At 49.5% G+C, this 19,835-nt stretch overlaps 1 protein-coding gene across 4 annotated transcripts in view; it reads right to left on the bottom strand.

The window, feature by feature from the left end:
* The window catches only part of DPYSL2 (dihydropyrimidinase like 2), a 138,584-nt gene that overhangs the window by 13,385 nt on the left and 105,364 nt on the right, over window positions 1–19,835 (bottom strand). For all 4 annotated transcript variants that reach the window (XM_017540387.2, XM_017540388.2, XM_017540389.2 and 1 more), the window contains exons 5-10: window positions 17,916–17,977; window positions 17,323–17,403; window positions 16,683–16,751; window positions 10,079–10,199; window positions 628–784; window positions 130–271 (exon numbers count right to left, since the gene is read on the bottom strand). In XM_017540387.2, the coding sequence (XP_017395876.1) occupies window positions 130–271; window positions 628–784; window positions 10,079–10,199; window positions 16,683–16,751; window positions 17,323–17,403; window positions 17,916–17,977 (632 nt within the window). The remainder of the gene's footprint in view (window positions 1–129; window positions 272–627; window positions 785–10,078; window positions 10,200–16,682; window positions 16,752–17,322; window positions 17,404–17,915; window positions 17,978–19,835) is intronic.

Genomic DNA, 19,835 nt, shown 5'->3' with positions numbered 1-19,835 from the left:
CAGAAATATTGTCACATAAGTACTGGCTTCTAGGATGTCCTCCACTGTCATTTCAAGGCCCCAGGATCCCGAGATGAGGAGGACAAAGAAGGCTGAGAGCCACCAAGGAGTGAGGCCATCGCTCCTTACCACAGCCTTGTCCCAGATGACGGACATCCGCTCCTCAGTGCCATTGGTCCCCTCCGGAATCAGGGTGAAGTTGTCCTTTCCTACAGCCTTCTGGGCAGTGTTAAACGTGCAATGGGCACTGCCCGTGACCTGGAGGTCTCCACTGCAGAGAAAACACATAACATGGCACTGTAGCTTCGCCAGGATGCCATGTGCCCACACCTATTTGGTGGGCTGTCCCATGGGTGACGCCATACCAACCACAGTGGTGTCCTTTTGACGCCTCCTCCAACCCGCTTGGCTTGACTTTCAGAACCACCCGGGTTTGCATCGAGAATCCCCTCCCAAAATGGTGCTAGAATGACAATTCCCTGTACTCATGTAGCCAACCTAATTTGGTGAACAAGGGCCTCCGGGTTTATACACCTGCTCTCACCCACCATGTAGTTTTCACTAACAGGTCGATCTGGGCTGAGAAAGACAGAGAATGTGAAGTGTGAACAAGTCGTCAGGACTCACCAGGACAGCAAGGAGTTGAGAAAGTCTGGAGTGGTTGGATCGGGGCTCAAGGGTGGGGAGGTGACAAAGGCAGCAGCCTTGGCCCAGTTCTTGCTCCAGTAGTGGGAGCCGTCCGTTCCCAAGCTGGCGGTGATGGGCTCACCATACACCACAGTTCCTGAAAACAGAACACACAAGGTTCAGTCCAACACAAAGAAGCAGGAAGGAAACCACCCCTATGAGGAGCCACTGCTGGCCCAGCAGCATCCAGCACTCTCACTGTCCCTTCACGGAAACATCAGGCTCACTTCACAGATGAGGAAACTGAGGCTTGGTGAAATCCAGTACCTCAGCCAGCCTGTCACCCACGAACATGAGCTCCCTAAGATTCCACCTTCGACCCCTGCTCTTCAATCAACACACCCTCCTTAGAGGATCCCAGACATCCTGAAGGCTTCTGTGGCCTACACTGCTTATTTTCAACTCTCTTCATCTCCTCTTCAGATGGCGTCCAAGCATCCAGTCCCAGGTACCATCTGGATTCTTTATGCATGGCCTGTGGCACTCAAATTTAACCTTCCTGTTCATTCACACAACCTTTTCACAATCCTAGCCCCTCTCAGTGTCTAGCTCCGACTAAAGGTCTGTGAGAGGAAATCACATGTGACATCACCAGGCTAAAGTATTTCAGGTCAAATACATAACCCCCCAGATCTGCTCAAGAGGCAGCCTGGATCCCTGAGTCAGTGCCTGGAAGAAGCTGTCACAGCCATCAGCTTCACAATCAACTCTGAGTGAGAAACAAACTGGACATTATGCTACTGGGATTTCAGAGTTTCCAGAAGCCTAGCCTCACTTAATTAACAGACAAACGTCAGCTCTCTGATGCTCAGATCATGTCCTCTTCTCTGTGCATTCAGATGTAAGCCAGAAAGTTGAGACTCATGTATATTCAGTAAATGCCAGTACTTTAGTGCCTTCAATACAGTCGTTCCTTAAATCAGGCCCTCGTCATTTCTCGCCAGCTCATTCCCATGAGCCTCCCAACTGAACCTTATATTTATGTTTGCTCCCTCAACCCCACTCCTCACCTCTCCATCCACTCTACATGACACTTACAGAGTGATCTACTAAAATGTAATCTTTCCATGCCGTTCTCTTGCATAAAATCTTCCAAAGGAGCCCTTCTGCATTCAAGAATTTAAAAGAAAAAAAAAAGACCCTCCTCACTGAAGTATCAGATGCCCTTCACTATTGGAAGCTGAGGTACTTTGACATCGGCTGAAACACAACTCAGGTATCACACCCTCCATCTGAGAATCCCATCCTCCCTTCCAGTCATGGCCCAGTTTTGAATTTTTGACTTTCCACTTGATGGAGACACTTTGAAGATCATTTACCTGCCTGCACATAGTAGGCACTCTGTAAATGTGTGTTAAATTGATTAAATGGCCTAATATGTTATTAATTAAAGGCAATGTGGAATTGGATCCCACATCAGCTGAAGTCACCTCCCACCGGCTCCCCCCAGCACAAGGCTACTCCCAAAAACTTCTAAGAGGCAAGGTTTAGGTGACTGTGTAGCTGATACCTTAAATATTTTTGTCCAATTCACCCCCACAACAATGTCGCCAAGCTCCTCTGCTTCTCCAAATACAGAGCCCTCGAGGCCAAACATACCACAGTCAAGAATGTGTTTCCTTTCCTCTCCACAGACTTTCCGAAGGCCTTATCGCTGGATGATATACCACGACACCCTCTCTGCAGGCCACTCTGAGAGCTGGCTCTGCACAGCTGCCCCTCCTGCCTCAGGAATTTCACAAAGGACTCGCTGTTCAGCCAGGGAGCGCTGGAGGCCACAGCAGGCAGCTCACTCCAGGCCACCAGCAACCACGCCCCTGCCCCCAGCAGGAGGGAGGCCTCCAAACCCAGGGAAACCTTCTCCAGAAGAAAGCCCCAGAGGAAGCAAAGGGCCAATGCTAGGTGCTCAGAAGGCCTGGGAGGGTCCCCTTGGCTCCTGGCCTGCCCAAAGCCTCCCAGGCAAAAGTTGGTGCAAAGAGCCATCAGGGTTTTTGCACAAACCACTCCATCTCATCCCAAAGTGGAAAAACACCACATAACAAGAAGGCCTTGGCCGCCACAAAGGACCTTTACAAAATGCAAATGGCTAGGCAGAACCCATACAGCAGCAGCCATCAGTTCTCAAAGGATCTCTCTGGCTCCCTGCTTTTGGTTCAAGCATCAAACAGATCCGGTTCAGCAAACCTCTCCAGACCCAGCCAGGCCTGGGGGTCCGCTGGCCACAGTCCATCTAAGCACAAAGGTGAGGGCTGTGTAAGTCTCGGGAAAACAAGGGATGCGCGGCCCTAAAGGCTTCCTGCTTTTGTCCACATGAAGAAGTTCATGAGAGCAGAGGTGCCTGGAGAAGAAGAATGGCCGCCTGGTCTCTGAAAATCCCTGGACACACATAAACATTTTCCTGAGTTTCCTGTAACTTGCCGACACTCGTCCTCTCCCCTGTGCCTGCTCCTCCTCCCTGCCTCTGGAAACTTGAGTCTGAGGAGCTGGTTGGAAAGGGGCCTGAATACCATGGGGGTGAATGCTGCTGACCGCGGGCTTATCTCTCCCTGAGAAACATGACTCAGCTTGAGGTGGGGGAATGGCTGTATGAGGGGCTGGATCCCCCTTCTCTGTGTGCGCAGAAACATGTACCTCACTTCGAGAGAATGAACTTGGCCCTTCAGCCTCTAGAAAACCCAAAACGGGGTCAGAGCTTTCAACGCCAATGCTGAGCAGAACCTGCCTCCTTCAACGAAGGCTGAGTGGATGCTGGGCCAGAGCCAAGCAAAGGTAGGGGCATTCAGGAGCAGGAGCAGTGGATGCTAGGAGAGGGACCGAGGCAGCGTGGGCTCAGTTCTACTTTGCTCTGTTGGACTTCCCTCAGGGATTCAGAGGTCCTTGCTGTCTTTTGGGTTTTCTTTCCTTAGTCCCAGAATGGGGGACAGGAGTTTAGCCATCATGTGCAAGGCCTCTACCTCCATGAGAGTATGATCTACATATGGGGTCTCTGCATCCCATCCCCAGGGGCCTGGAGCCTCCCATCCAGGGCTCCCCTCCTGGGTCTATCAACATTCATAGGAGGGAGCTGGGGATGCACTTCCGGAGCTCAGCCAGGCCACAGACACCCTTGAACTAGCTGCATGCCAGAAATAATTACCACTAATAATAATAAACCATGGAATGAGCTGAACTAGCCCTTCTGCACTTCTCTAAACACACTGCTGATGCTTTCTTGGTGCCCGCTAAACCTTCGTGACTTTCTTCTCCAGGGAAACGTCTAAACTAAAGGAAGTGACCAAGCCAGCCTCTGGCAGGCTGTCTAGTAAAAGGCCAAGAACTGTAGGGGAGGGAGCTGGTGCTTATTTACAACCAGCCTGGGGCCCATGTGCATTCATGAAGAATAAACGCAAGGCTGGGATTTAGAAATGCCTGACAGCTCCCAGCTCCGGCAGTTACTTCCCATTGATGAGAAGCAGAAGAACAAACCTAAAGTGGGAACTCTGGAAAACCAGGTACCTGTAGCTCAATATGCAGCCACCAAAGCAGACTGAAAACCATCTGGGTTGGACAGACAGACAGACACACATACTCTCACCATTCTCCTTCACCTTTGCAAAAATTTATGCCAGACCCTAACAAACAGCCTGGGGCCTGTACTGTCAGGTTTTCATAGCAAGAGTGGTTCTAGACGAACATCACCTTAAAAATGAGGTTTCTGAATGGGTTCTGAGGTTTCTGAAATTGTTCTCCAATCTGATTGGATTAAAGGCATTAATGATTCTATGTCCAGTAGTAAAAAGGGGAGAGTACAAGGCATGATGGGATAATAGATATACAGAAAATATTACTGAGTACTCCCAAAGACTTCTAAGAGACTAAGTTCTAGGTGGCTGTGTAGCCCATACCTTAAACATCTTTGTCAAATCAACAAGTATAACGAGAGTGGTTGGTTGCTCCTGATTATGCTAGACAAAGTGGGAGAAAAAAAGAATGAATCCAGGGATTCAAATTCCCAGCTCAAGCACCACACGAATGACCCAAAAGTTTCTATGTCTGCCCTTATGTCTCACAGATGCAGAGCTGAGATGGCTGAAAAGCAAACGTAGGATCTCCTTCTGCCAGTGGCTGAATTACAATGCAAATTGAATTCCCAACCTTGCAGAGCATCTCCTGTTAAAGTGAGGGTACAGAATGGGAAGGAATCCTACCTTTGGACTCCAGTGCCAACATCAGCTCTTCCCTGGGTCTCCAGTCTCTGGCCTGATCTGCAGATTTCAGACTTGCCATCCCCACAATTGTGTGAACTGATAACTTAAATATAATTCTTAAAATAAATCCCTCCCTGCTACTGTCCTCTCTCCTCTCCTTTCTCACTCCCCTTTTCTGTTCAAGATTGCAACATCATACATAAGCTTAACTAAGGATTCATCCCCAAGTTGAGGTGGTCCTCACAGGCTCCATGACCATGTGCTTCTCATAATGCCTGAGTCACTCCTGTTGACCCGCAAGACATATGAAGTCTTATCTCAAATTGAAGTTCCCAGGGTTTAATGCCCTGAATGTTTCTGCACCTGGGTTATGGGGGTGGGGTGAGGAGGATGGAAAAGAATGTCCACCAGATGAGGTCATCAGGCACTGCCCACGGGCCACCACTCACATATGGACAGCATCAGCGGTCATGCTGGATTTCACACATGGGCAAAATGTGGTCAGAGGGAGCCCATTCTAGAGGAGGGGCCCTCCAGGGAAAGAGAGCTGGCCAGGAGTCTGGAATCATGGTGTCTAATTCCCACAGGCTGCATGATCTAGGGCAAGATTTTCCATTTCTGCATTTCTACTTCTCTTCCATGAAATGAGCCTATTAAGCTGATCACTGTCTAAGTTCTTTTCAAGAGTAAAATGGCCCCAGTCTTCTGGTCCTGGCTCTGTGTTCATTGCCTCAAATGCCAAATTGGTTTGATGACACGCCATCCTGCTGAACGGCTCAGAGCAACTGATGGAAACAGTTTGTCTCTCAGGGAAGGCAAGATGCAGTCGCGCTGGGTCACGCAGGCATGGGAAAACGGTTCTCATTTGTTTCAACTCATATCCTCACTTTCCTGAACTTCTCTTGTCTTAGATTCTGGACAGGCAGGTCTCTAGCTGGGGAGGTTCATGTGGATCACTAAGAGAAGGAGACATTCCTACTTCTCCCAGGGCAGGATTATGATTTTTCAAAGCTCATATTTGTAGAAAAATTTCAAGTCCGCTAACGTAGCCTGACCCCCCGAGGCTCCCTTCTGGGCCCTACCCCTCCTGACTTGACCCCTTTTGTAGCCCTGTTGGCCTCCCCCCGTGACTTTCTACTGAACGTCCTTCCCTTGCACGTGGAGGAGCTAAGTGTGGTTGGGACCATTTCTCGTTCCTGGTACACAGGCCTGAAGTATCACATCATGAAAGTTCACTGAATGAATTTAGAATCTCTTCATTCACAGAGGAAGAAATGGAGCATCAGAAAGGGGGATGTGGCAATGCCCACACTTGCCTCAGGGGCCAGAAGAACCCAGCTGAAGTGAACAAACAATGCTGAGCAGAAAACCCTTGCCCAGGGTCAGCAGGCATTTTGCTGTGCTTTGCTCACAAGCTCAAGGTCCCACCAGCCCCTTCAGCCTGTAAATCACAATAACTGGTCACGTCACGCTTCTCTTCTCCATCTTTACCTGCGTTATCTCATTTACACATTGTAAGGTCTTTTAGGCTGACTGCGCCATGGACCGCATGGTAACCTCTGTGACCCGCACGTACACCTCCAGATGAGTTCCTAGAACTAGAAAGTCTGAGGTAACTGGAAAACCACAAAAGGGAAGAATGACCAACCCCTGTGGTGCCTAATTAACTTTGAGACATTCTTCAGTTGTTCCTTATTAACACCTCAACTGATAAGGCAACTGGACTTTGTCACCAACCTTGTTCAACTGATAAGTCAAACTCGTGACTCCAGACCCTACAACCCCCCTCTCCCAGCTTTCAAAAAACATCCTGAACTGTAACTTCTGTAACTTTCCACTGCCTACCCCAAACCTATAAAACCAACTCCTACCCCACCGCCCTCCACTGACTCTCTTTTCAGATTCAGCCCGCAGGCACCTGGGTGAATAAACAGCCACGTTGCTCACACAAAGCCTGTTTAGGGGGTCTCTTCATTCATGGTGCATGTAATGCACATCGTCATCACACTGTGAGATGAGTCATGGTTACTATCCTCCCCTTGCAGATGGGAAAGGACACGTGGAGGTGTTGGGGAAGCATCACATGGCCGGTATACAGTGAAGCTGGGGTTTGAACCAAGAACGAATACTGATCCCAGACAGCAACCAATTAATACTCCCTTACAGAGTTTCCTTCTTGGTTATTTGGGAATCCTGGCTTGTAAATCACCCATATCTCTGCTGGGTGTCAGGCCACCTTTTCAGTCAGGCTTCTTAAGGAGCTAAGCCCCAACAGACACAGATCACAAGCATCACCGTATTAAAATAATCTCAAAGCATGGAGGTAAGTCAGTCAAACATTAACATGGATATTTGTGGCCTGAAGTTAGACGCCTGCTGGCGAGCCCAATTCCACTATTCATGAGCTCTGAGCTTCAGTTTACTCAGCTGCAAAGTGAAGCAAAATATAAAAATTCCTGCCAGGGCTGCCTCCCAAAGTTGTTAGGAAGTTTCAGCAAGATGGGAGAGAGCCTAAGAGCCCAGAAGTTAGCTAGGACCTCTCATCCTGCTCATTAGCACCTGAATGCATTGCAAATTCCTTTCTGGCAGCTCAGTTTTGTCTAAAGCTCAGGCTTTCAAGGATTAAAGGGTAACAGTTTGAATGTAAATGCTATCCTGGGAACTATGGTGTGGGCACAGTTAGACTCACACTCAGAAGGCTCTGGAAGAAAACAAACTGAAGTCCCCTCCTACTGCTCACCCCATAAGATACACAGGGTGTCACGGTTATAAAGGCAACAGGTGTGGCCAGGCACAGTGGCTCACACCTGTAATCCCAGTATTTTAGGAGGCCAAGGTAGGTGGATCGCCTGAGGTCAGAAATTCCAGACCATTCTGGCCAACATGGAGAAACTTCATCTCTGCTAAAATATAAAAATTAGCCAGGTGTGGTAGTGAGCACCTATAATCGGAGGTACTCAGGAGGCTGAGGCGGGAGAATCACTTGAGTCTAGGAGGAGGAGATTGCAGAGCCGAGATCACACCACTTGCCTAGCTCCAGCCTGGGCGACAGAGTAAGACTCTATCTCAAAAATAAAATAAACTTTTAAAAAGACAACAGGATTGGCTGTGCATGGTGGCTTACGCCTGTGATACCAGCACTTTGGGAGGCCAAGGTGCATGGATCACCTGAGGTCAGGAGCTCAGACCAGTCTGGCCAACATGGTAAAACCCTGTCTCTACTAAAAATACAAAAATTAGCTGGGTGTAGTGGTGGGTGCCTGAGACTACGCTGGAGAATCCCTTGAACCCAGGAGGCGGAGGCTGCAGTGAGCTGAGATCACACCATTGCACTCTAGCCTGGGCAAAAAGAGCAAAACTCTGTCTCAAAAAAAAAAAAAAAAACCGGGGTTACCGGGCACTGAGTTGGGGTGCTAGGGCCAAACTGGGCATGCCAACAACACACTCCAGCTCCCAACTCCATGTGGGAAGAACCCTGAGGGATAGAGAGGAGGAAGCCTATGGCAGAGCTGGCCTATGACTCCACCTGCCCCAGTGAAGCCTGGGACAGGCAGGACCCCTCCATCTTCTCACTGGGACAGGCATGTGTTTGAATATGGAATAAACTTTAGACAAGGCCTCTATCCAAAATTATGTTGAAATGTTAGCCTAACTCATGTATCAGCATCATCTAGGTACAGCACAGTGGTAAACTACATAAAATAAGCCGTCTCACTCTTTCCCCCTTTCAGACACTATGCCAACCATTCCCACCCTACGTGGGGGCACGGGTTCCGTGGCCGGCCTTCCATACAGAGGCCGATTCCCACAAACGCTCTTGCAAATGTGTGTCTGGGTGATCCAGGGCCACTGATTCCACTGTCATCCACAGTATCTCCTAGAAAAAACTCAAAGCTCATTCTGAATAGGTTACATTATTTTAGGTGAATGGTTTCTTATTTCAAAAAGGCAAGTCCTTCAAGGTACCAGGAGAGGACAGGAAGGTGGCAACCATTTGATGCAAAGCCTAAGAGCAGAGGCCCCAGGAACTCTCCAAAGAACGGGGGCCAGGAGCCGCTGGGTCCGTCTGGAAGTCATCAACTCCTGGGACAAGATGACTCAGTGGTCACTGAGCAATTTGGTCCAGGGCTGGCAGCAAGTCACCTGCCAGTGAAAAACTCCCACAGCCCACCTTGATTCATGTGGATCACATGATCAGAGAAGTAGAAACCAAGCCATAGAGGTCAAAGGGTTCCCGCCTAACAGGGAAAGAAAGACACCGAGACAGAATGACAGAGGAACTGAGAAAGACAGTCAAATGAAAGATAAAATGAAACAGAAATCAGGAAAGAAGGGAAGGGGAGACGCAGAGATGGAGAGATCCCAACAGACAAAGGGGAGGAGGGGACATCAAAGGGAGAAAGGAAGGAAGAAAGAAGGGGCCCTTTTATAATGTTCATTTCCTATCCGCCCAAGATCCACCATCAAAATCAATGACATGCCCTCAGGCTTTCTGTACCGGGAGAGAACTCCCAAGCATGAAACACGCGGTGTGATTATCCAAATTCATGTAGTCAGCAGCAGGTGACAACAGGGCTCAGCTGCATTCATAATGCATGAGGTGCTTCGTGGGGCGTCCCCTAGAGGCAGCACTGGAAGCTACACTTAATTGTTTTCAGGACCCTTCTCGATGGACGCCCTAGTAATACCAGAGAACCAGCCTCAGTTCAGAACGCAACGAGAGTTTATCAAGCACCAAAACATCTGGACGTGATAGTGTCTGGGGCAAAATGCATCCCCACACCCCACAAGGCTGCCTTACACATCCCGGCAGAAATCACTCCCAGCCCTGGAGGGGAGGTGCATGACGCCACCAAGGATTCTGTGGTGAATAGAAAATGACGTAATCTGTGTATGTGCCTCGTTCATTTCAACCACGTCAAAGTAAGTCCAACTCTTCGACGGGGGCTGGGGGACATGTGCCTGCCCACGCCACCTTCACGTGCACACGGCTTTAAATAGACACTAACAAGTCCGCAGCAGTGGAGCAGAGGAGGAAACTGGAGCTCCTACCTTGCCAGGCTGTAATTAGGTTAATGCCAGGATGTGGTGCAAGTGGCCCACTTGGCATGAGGGTCTGGAAAAGGAGCCCTCCCCGGTGAAGAGCCCCCTCTCCCTTCCAAACCTGTCTGCCTGCCATCAGCCAGTCTGGCCATAGCACTCACCCTTCTTCCGCGCCTGGGCGATGACCTCGGCAGAGCTTTTGCTCATCACCTTGGTGATATACAGGGGGCAGTTGGTCTGGTTGGCAATGGTGATGGCACGATTCACAGCTTCAGCCTCAACCTGCAGAACAGCAGCAGAGCATGAGAATTTGGCTCAGCCCACCTCACGAGCCCCTACCTTTATCCTCCACCCCAGAGGGAGGCTAAGATGAAGGTATGGCTGCTGAGTCTCCAAGATCCTACCCCAAGGGACAATTCGGAGGAGCGTGACTTGCCCTGTGTCTCTCAGCATTAGTTTTGTTGAACTAATTCCCTCCTGTGGCCGCATGCAGTGGCTCACGCCTGTAAACCAGACACTTTGGGAGGCTGAGGTGGGTGGATTACCTGAGATCTGGGGTTCAAGACCACCCTGTTCAACACAGTGAAACCCTGTATCTACTAAAAATACAAAAGAATTAGCCGGGCATGTGTAATCCCAGCTACTTGGGAGTGTGAGGCAGGAGACTTGCTTGAACCCAGGAGGCAGAGGTTGCAGTGAGCTGAGATGGCACCACTGTACTCCAACTTGGGCAACAGAGTGACACTCCACCTCAAAAAAATTAAAAAAGAGAGAGAGAAGAAAATTCCCTTCTGACCCTTCTCCAGGTGCAGGCAGCAAGCCTGTGACATCAGCATTGGCCCAGAGTCTGTAAGAAACACACATTCTCTGGTTCTGCCCTGGACTAGAAACTCACGGGCTAGAAACTCTGAGGGTGGGATCCAGCAGTGTGGGTGATTTTCACACTACTGTTTGAGAACCACCACACACAGACACTGATTGCTCTCAATTCCATACATTCATTCTGCTCCCAGGATCTCAAGTCAAGACATTCAGTGATGCGGTGTTTGTGCTGGGCTCCCATTAAATGCTCATGAATGACGTCAGCATCACCCACAAAACAATGCAGCCTCACAGCGTTCTGGGAACAGAGCGGGCCGCGTTTGTCTGCACCAATGGCCCCTGTGTGTGAAGCAAAAACGTGGCCAGCCCTAGCCTGGTACGACCTTCAGCAAAGACTGGAGAACTGCTGGAGTAAATAACCTGGCACTTTAGATCGGATGTGCCGGGGAATGATATTTCAAATCCCACGTGATGACTGTGGAAGACGCCCTGGATCAAGGTCTATCCTACAGAGGAATCAGCAGCAGGCAAGGGAAGGAGCAGGCAAAATTGTGGAAGGCAGATCTTAGAACATCACTGGCTCCCTCTCCAAATCCCGGCAAAAGGGCTGTGGCTTGCACTCTTGGAGGGGAGGGGCTGGGGCTTACTCACTGCTTAGTATCTTCCATGCCCCACCCCCAGTAGCTCCCAATGTCCTGCCTGGTACACAGCAGGTGCTCAAAAATGTTTGCTGAGCAAATAAATGACTTCATTTTATGTTCATGGTATTTCAATCTAGGCTGTTCTACAGAATGCTGTTATTTTTCACAAGAAATAACTGAGCCCCTATCACTGAATTAGCTCCCTTGTCTCCACCAGAGCTTGGTCAAAAGATTAAGTCATATAATTGCACTAACTGGTAATCTAATTTAGCAGAGCTGAGACAACTTCGTTCACATTTGACCTTGCAGGCAGCAACTATGTGAAGAGGGATGTCTAGAAATCCAGAGTCCAAGCAAAGGGCTCTTGAAAAACTTCATTAAACACCCAAATGTTTTTAATTCCTGAGACAGCTGAAGGGCACGCCCTCTCTCTCCACTTACAACGGCGATGCTCATGGCCTGGCAGCACCGGGCGGGGACAGGGACATCGTGCCGGGGTGTGAAGTATGAGATGGACTCCGCTAGAATCCTCAGTACCTCCCAGAGATACAGGTGACTGCTCCATTTATCGTCCCAACACGGGGTTTCGCCATGTTATCCAGGATGGTCCTGAGCTCCTGGGCTCAAGCCATCCTCACACCTCGGCCTCCCAAAGTGCTGGGATGGCAGGTATGAGCCACTGTGCCTATCTTCTGATTTGAATGATGAGGCAACTCAGAGAGAGAAGTGACCTGTCCAGGGACACACAGCAGTGTCAGGACATCTATCACTCTGCAAGACATGCTGGAAAGTGCCCGCCCCTGAGAAGGATTCTTCATTGCCCCCATCTCCAAGTGCCCACTCTCTTCCCAGACATCAGTCTTATGGCTCAGAGCTGCTGTCACATTCTATCTGTATACTCACTTTGTGTCTAACCTCTTTCTCCCCGCCTTGCCCAGAGTCCCTTCAAGAAGGATCCCTTTCTTGTTTGGCATTCCCACAAGGCCAGGCACTGCCCATCAGCAAGCAGGCTCAGTCGCCCCTCCTCCCAGCCACAGACGGTTCACTTCCAGACTTCTGCACTCTCTAGTGTCCCTTCCAATCCTCTGGGCAGAAAATGAGGGAAAATCCTGGCCAGGCACAGTGGGTCACGCCTATACTCCCGGTACTTCGGGAGGCCGAGGTGGACGGATCACGAGATCAAGAGATCGAGACCATACTGGCCAACACGGTGAAACTATGTCTCTACTAAAAATACAAAAATTAGCTGGGCATGGTGGCATGCACCTGTATTCCCAGCTACTCAGGAGGCTGAGGCGGGAGAATCACTTGAACCTGGAATGTGGAGGTTGCAGTGAGCCAAGGTTGCACCACTACACTCCAGCCTGGCAACAGATCAAGACTCCATCTCAAAAAAACAAGACAAAACAAAAAAAGGATGGAAAACCCTACTGGGTAGTCTCACATGGTGAGTTGGGAAGAAAAGCCTAGTGAGCTAGGAATATATTTTAAAAAGTTCAAATCCAAGACAGCCATCATGCTAGTGATGGAAAGGTCACCAAACTGCAGAGAAGTGACATTGGGGTGCGTTTCATTCCATCCGCAGCACCTCCCCAAGTGGACTGGGAAGCTCAAATTCATACAAAATTGTTCCATACTGTGTTCTCTTTATCACTCACACAGGGTATAACACACAACAGATCCTGCTTGACAAACTCACGAGGGAGAAGACGTCAGCCAGCAAGTACCTGCGGGCTTGGGTTCTAATCCTGCTCTGCTGCCATTCAAGCCTTTAAGACCCCCTGCGTCCCCCCTCCTCGCGTCATCGGGCGGTCCTATGGGTAAAACTACTCAGGGCATGGCATACAAGAGGGGCCTCTAAATCAGCGGAAAAACTGACTCCCTCACTGATGCATCCCCAGGTCTGCCAGCCCCCAAGGAGACTCCGTCATTAGTTGCTGGGGATTCTGAAGTTCTCAGTGCAACCGCTTCTACAAGAGAAGCCCCCTGGGCCTAATCGTGTAAAAATTGTTTTAATCTCGCTGGTCGAAATACCCATTATACGGTTTGGCTCTGTGTCCCCACCCAAAACTCATCTCTAATTGTAATCCCCACGCGTTGAGGGAGGGACCCGGTGGGAGGTGACGGGATCATGGGGAAGGTTTCCCCCACGCTGTTCTCGAGATAACAAATGAGTTCTCACAAGATCTCATGGTTTCAAAGTGGCAGTTTGCCCTCTGCTCGCTCTCTCTTGCCGCCATAAGACATGCCTGCTTTCCCTTCACTTCTACCAGGACTGTAAGTTTCCTGAGGCTCCCCAACCATGCCGAACCATCAAGTAAATCTCTTTTCTGTATAAATTACCCAGTCTCAGGTATTTCTTTATAGCAGTGTGAGAATGGACGAAGACAATCAACCAGAATTACAAGGGAGTGCTTTTTCCTCTTCAGTAAAGCCAAGGTACTTTCTGTGTTGGGTTCCTCTCTGCAGAAAGCAGGAGAAAGAAGGAATGCGAGCCCCTTGGAAGGCTCTAAAACTTAGACAAGAGGAGGGTCTCAGCAGGGGCCTCCTCTGGCATTTGCTGTTCTCAGAGGATGTCTTCTGACCTCCTGTACAGCTGGTACATGGCAGGCGGAGGGACTGGCTCCCAGGCACCAAACAGGAGGAGACTTTCTAATAAAGCCCAGGCCCAGGTGTGGCTTAAAGCTGCATGTGTGTACACTGCGGGAGGGGTCGGGTATCAGGCGGAACACTGCACTTGCTAGCTCCTTTGCTTTGATAACTGGGCAGCCACTTAACTTCATGCTTCCAAAGTGTCCTCAGGTAAAGAAAGAGATAAACAAGGAGCCCACTGCAGCACAACTCTGGTACCACCACACATGGGGGGTGCTCCCTGGATACAGCCGTGCAGCCTGCATGAATAGCACCCCCTGGAGTTGTGCGTAGAAGATGCTGTTGTACCTCCTGCACAGGAAAGTTACAAAGCCGAAATGTGGGCCATGAACACAGCGTCCAGGGCACGTGAGCGCTAAGTGAAGGCAGCTTTGAACAGGGCCCACATGAGAACCCAATCAGCCCTCCACCTCTCCTAGACTCTGTGCATTTCCAAGGCCTGATCCCAAGACTGTTTCAGGGCTGAACAAAGGACCAATTCCAGGGAGGTCAGGGCTGAGGGCGACCATGGCTTACGAGGCCATGGTTTAAACCACCCAACAGGTGAATCCTGGGGGAGCTAGTGAAGGCAGACCCCGAAGCCAGCCTGGAGGGAGAAGTGAAGCCACAGAAGGGAACCCTTGGGGTGTCTGCAAAAGTGGGATGCTGCCTGCACAGGTGTGGGCAAGCACATATGTGCATATGTGTGTGAGAATGTATGTGTGCATACCCGTGTCTGTCCTTGCACACGTGTATGTGTATGTGAAAATGTGTGTATACACGTGTGCCTGTGCACTTGTGTGAAAATATGTATGTGTGTATATGTGCATGTCTGTGCCTATGCACGTGTGTGTATGTGTGAATGTGTGTGCATGTGTGTGCTTGTGCACGTGCATCTGTATGCACACAAATGTGCATAAAATCAGCCTTGGGCACATTTATTGTCAGCTGGCCTGAGCTTGCTCTCGCCTGCAGGCTGTCCCCTGGAGTCACTGTCCACCAGTTACCATCTCAGCACAGGGCTTCCCTCAGCTGTCACAGGGGCCTGCCTGCCTCCCTCATCCTGAAGCATGAGGCCACGCTTTCAGCTTTTAGTGCACATGACAAGGTTGATGGCTACAAAAGGACCTGCATCCCTGGCCTGGAGCAGCAACATACAATCCTGAAAATGTCATGGCTTCTGTCCTGTCGCCTGGGAAGAGGAATATGTCTCTTCAGGGCCTCAAATGGTACTGAAAGTGTCTTGGAGCATGCATGTCTGTGTATCTGCCTCTGTGTGTGTAGATCTAAATGTCTGTCTGTATGTCTACAGTGTATGTGTGTGCGCGTCTAGGTGTCTGTGTGTATGTGTATGTGTGTCTAGGTGTGTGTGTCTATGTCTGTTGTGTGTCTGTGTGTACATGTGTGTCTAAAGCGCATATGCATGCGGCAACAAGGGCAGAACACAGCATGGACCTCACTGTGTCCAGAGCATTCTGATAGCTCCCACTCTCTTCTTTCTGCCTGTCTTGCCTCCTTCCTCCTCTTTCAGCCTCATCCCTTCCCCTCATGTCTGAATGGATCCCAACCACCCCCTCATACACCCCAGGCAGTACACAAATGGCTCCTTCGCTCCCAATCCCTCCTGAATCCACTTCCTCATCACGGGGAGCAGCTCCCCTCCCAACCTGGTACCAGCAAGAATACATCCCGAACTCAGGGTGGCGGCACGGTGCTGACACTCAGCGACTCGGTGGCCACAGCCCTGCAGGGAGCTCTTGCCAAGCTCCTCCCTCCTGGGCTTCTGGAGCCTCCTCACTGTCAGCCTCCACTCAAGCCCTTGGTGATCTGACACCCCTGCTCCGCGCCAGTCCCTTTTCTGCCACTTCCTCCCATGAAGGGGAAACCCTGGTGGTTCCCTAGAGATTCCCCCATCTCGTTCTTCACTGCAAGCTGCAGGCTGCTCCCTAATCAGGGCCCCTAGAGCCTGACATCCAGCCTGTCATTAAGAAGCCAACTTCTGAAAAGTATTTCACAGCCACAAATTCTAACGGAGGAACACAGGTCAGGTTCTTCATCACCTAAGACGTGCACACCCTCCCTTCAGGCTCACACACCTCACCAGGATGGTGAGTCTCCACCTTTGGACCAGCACAGGCCCCTGCTCTGAATTTTTCCCCCACAATTTTAAAAGATTCTGTCTGCCAAACTCTGCATATCACGTGGTATCCTGTGCAGGGTTGTCTTGGAAAAATTACAATTCCCCATATGCCTTCTAGACATTTAGAAGAGCTTTTCAATCCTTCCAATGTTTCAGTGAACTTTGGTAAGACCTTGGTGACCGTAAGTTGTGAACCACTAAAATCGAGACTGCAGGATGCCAATGAAGAACTGTCTGTGTCTACACAAGCAGGGGCTTAGAGAATGACAAACAGAAAGAGGAATCTTCTGCCCTTACCTCAGGAGCAGTCTAACATTTCACTTTGCCTGTGTAGACTGACAGACGCGCGCACACACACACACATACACACACACACACACACACACACACACACACACACACGTGACCCATAGCTTCTCAGAAAGACCAAAGTCAGCATCAGAGAAGCCCCCTTCTCAACACGGGTTCCCTGTGGCTCTGTGCAGTGCCCAAGGGACACGGACTTGTGTATTCTGCTTGGCAGACATTCACCTCCTCAGGCCGGCTCAGCACATGTCCCTCGGGGCCCGTGATGCCCAGATCCAGGATTCTCTGCTGCTCCTGCAATGTTTAGAGAAAGCCAGGCTGTGAGGGAGAGCGGACTTCACATAGCTCTGACGGCAGAGACCCAGCATGCAGTTATCCAGGTAAGATGGAAAACTGTCACTGCCGACTGTTCTGCCCTCATCCCAAGACCTCAGGAAGAGAAGGGTTCACTGCCCTGTTCCCAGTCCCGCCTGAGCAGGATGGATCAATTGCTGCCTCCCCAAACCACTCCGCTGTTCCCTGAGATGCTGACAGCTGGTGCATCTGCGGCCCTCAGCCACAGTGTAAAATGCCTGTGTGTGACATCAAGGTTCCCGCACCCCACCCGAGGCAGCTGTGTTACAGTGCCGAGAGAAATGGCCTCTCTCTGCAATGGTAACTGACTAGATGTTCTGTGGGAAAACGGAGAGGCACGTGTGTCACTGGCATGCACGCCATGGGTGAGACTGAGCAGAGCTCCAGCAGGGAACACTTGGTCCCTCTGCTTTTCCACCTTGGTGTTAAGCTACAGATGTCGTCTCCCTGTCTTGAGCCTCGCTCTCACCCTCCAGGTGATGAAGAAATGATGAAAAAGAAAGCCCAGTACCTCTGCAATGATGTCGCCATTTTCTGCGTGGACTTGGGCTATGGCGCCAATATCCCGGATCACACTCAATACTTCATAAATCTGAGAGAGAGAAGGGTGGGGTCAGAGACAGGGGACTTCCATCTTCCCGTTCACAAGGACAATCATCTCCCTGCCGGCAGCATTTCTGGGATGAGAAATAGGACGCGCAGGCTGCTTCTATTAGCCTGGTTTTTCTGACATGCCCGAGGGCAATGTTCCTGGCCACACTGGATGGAGACACCTCAGAAATTAACAGAGGCAGCACAACATAGCAGGACGTGGACCAGGAGTGAGAAGCTCTTGAGTGACACCTGGCTCTGCAGCAGGTTTGCTGAGGAGGTTCTGAGTGCCCCTCCCAGATACACCGTGCTAGGCAGAGCCTCATATTCAAGGTGGTAGAGTGGCAGTGCTAGAGGCCAGGGCACTGGGTTCATACTCTCTTTCAAGGCTCAATTACATCAGCAACTGCATCCACCAGCCACTTCCCAGGAAGCTAGGGGACATGCATCCGCTGGAGACTGTTTTCCCCAACAGCCACAGGGGGACCTCTTCCAAAAAGCCAACTTTCTTACCTGGCAATCCGTTAACTGGAAGCGATCTTTGAAAGCCATGTACACGAGGAAGGAATTTACCCCTAGTACAGACAAAATAGAGAGGTGGACTTTTAATAGATAAACCAAAATATACTTGTAAAATTACAGAAAAATTAAAAGAATTAAGTTGCCATTAGTTGCACACCCATGTTCACAGAAGCATTATTCTCAATAGCCAAAAGGTGGAAGCAAAAACCAAGCCTCTATCAACCGATGAATGAATAAACCAAATGTGGTCTATCCATACAGTAGAATATTATTCAGCCTGTAAAAAGGAAAGACATCCTGACATATGCTACAACATGGAGAAACCTTAAGGACAACACAGTAAGAGAAATAAGTCAGTTGCCAAAGGACAAATACTATATGAAATATTAAAGGAAGAAATTTTGGTATGTTTTCCAATATGAATTGACCTTTATTTAGCAATATGAAAACATTATGCTAAATAAAACAAGGCAGACATACAGAAAGTGTGTATGAGGTCCCTAGAAGTCAAATTCACAGGCAGAAAGTACAACAGAGGTTGCCAGGCACTGGGGTTAAGGAGAGTGAAGAGTTAGTGGTTAATGGGTGTAGGGTTTTCGTTTTGCAAGCTAAAGAGTCCTGTGGATGGAGGGTGTTGATGGCTGCAGCAACATTATGAGTGTATTTTTAAACACTGAACTGCACGTACACTTAAAAATAGTTCAGATGGTAATTGTAATGTTTATTTTACCACGGTTAATTTTTTAAGCTGCCCCCCACCAAACAAGTCTGTTGCGACTCTAACAAGAAAATGAATTAGAAATTTCTGCCCATGAAGAACTGGATAAATGTCTTTTTTTTGGCAGACAGACTGCCTTCCATGCTGATTTTTAAGAAAATGATTTTTTAAGTAAGAAAAGGTCCATCAGTTCAACAAGCAGATGTCGCAATTCTCATCCTGGCGTCTTGGAGTTCTCGCCTCCCCAGGCACCAGACCAAACATCCCTGCCCAGCATTCATCACAATCTTAAACAATTGTCCTGACAACCTCGAAGCCTTGGAGCTTAATTCAAGCCACCTGGGGGGTGCTGGGAGCTGCCTGAGTTAAATGCCTCTGGACATCCTGGCCTTTCTCCCATTGCCAGGCAACAGTAACCATGGTAACCCTCCTGCCTGGTTTGGAGTAGATTCAGTTTAAGTAGCCACAGTTAAATGGCTCAGAGTCCCGGTATGCTCAAAAGTGAGAAAAGTCAAAGGTTACCTATTTTCTTTTATATGGAAGCTTTGTGCTGGAAAGAATCTTAGAGGACATCTCATCCAAGACCCCCATGTGAGAATTGTCTAAAAAACTGACGCCCATAAAATGTAAGCAATTTACCCAGGGTCACATAGTCTGTGCAAGATCAGAGAAACCCAAGGCTCTTGCTTTTCATTCTGGGGCATTTTCTACCATTCTGATACCTAGAGACTTCCCTCTTGCCATGTCACTAACAGCACATGGTGCTTCTGAGCCTGGAAGTCCCAGAACCCTAAAGCAATAGATGCTTCCCTGAACACTAAGATCCAATGAGGTTAATTTGGTCTCTAGCCAAGCCCAAGGAGACCCAGGAAGACGATGTGGTCTGGCTCTTCCACCCAAACCCAGAAGGTTCCTGTTGACAAGAGTGCCAGAGGCACCTTGAGGTGGTAAAGATTCCTCCCGCCTCTCTGTGAATCTTTCCAATCCCTGGAAATTTCTTCTCCAAAATAATGCTAGGGAATGGAAAAGACCCCTCAGGTTGTCACTCAGTTTTGAAGTGACTCATAACCCTCAAGTCTATCCTAGATTCGTCCAGGTTTGTAGGAGGGGGCTGCCCAACACTCTCCTGAGACTCCTGAGACCGAATCCTCACTGGGATGGATATATATATATATATGTATTTTTTTTTTTTT

The sequence above is a fragment of the Cebus imitator genome, unplaced genomic scaffold, assembly GCF_001604975.1.
Source record: "Cebus imitator isolate Cc_AM_T3 unplaced genomic scaffold, Cebus_imitator-1.0 Scaffold125, whole genome shotgun sequence".
In the NCBI taxonomy this organism is placed as follows: domain Eukaryota; kingdom Metazoa; phylum Chordata; class Mammalia; order Primates; family Cebidae; genus Cebus; species Cebus imitator.
Note: the sequence above shows the minus strand (reverse complement) of the source record. Positions and strands in the feature narration are given on the sequence as shown.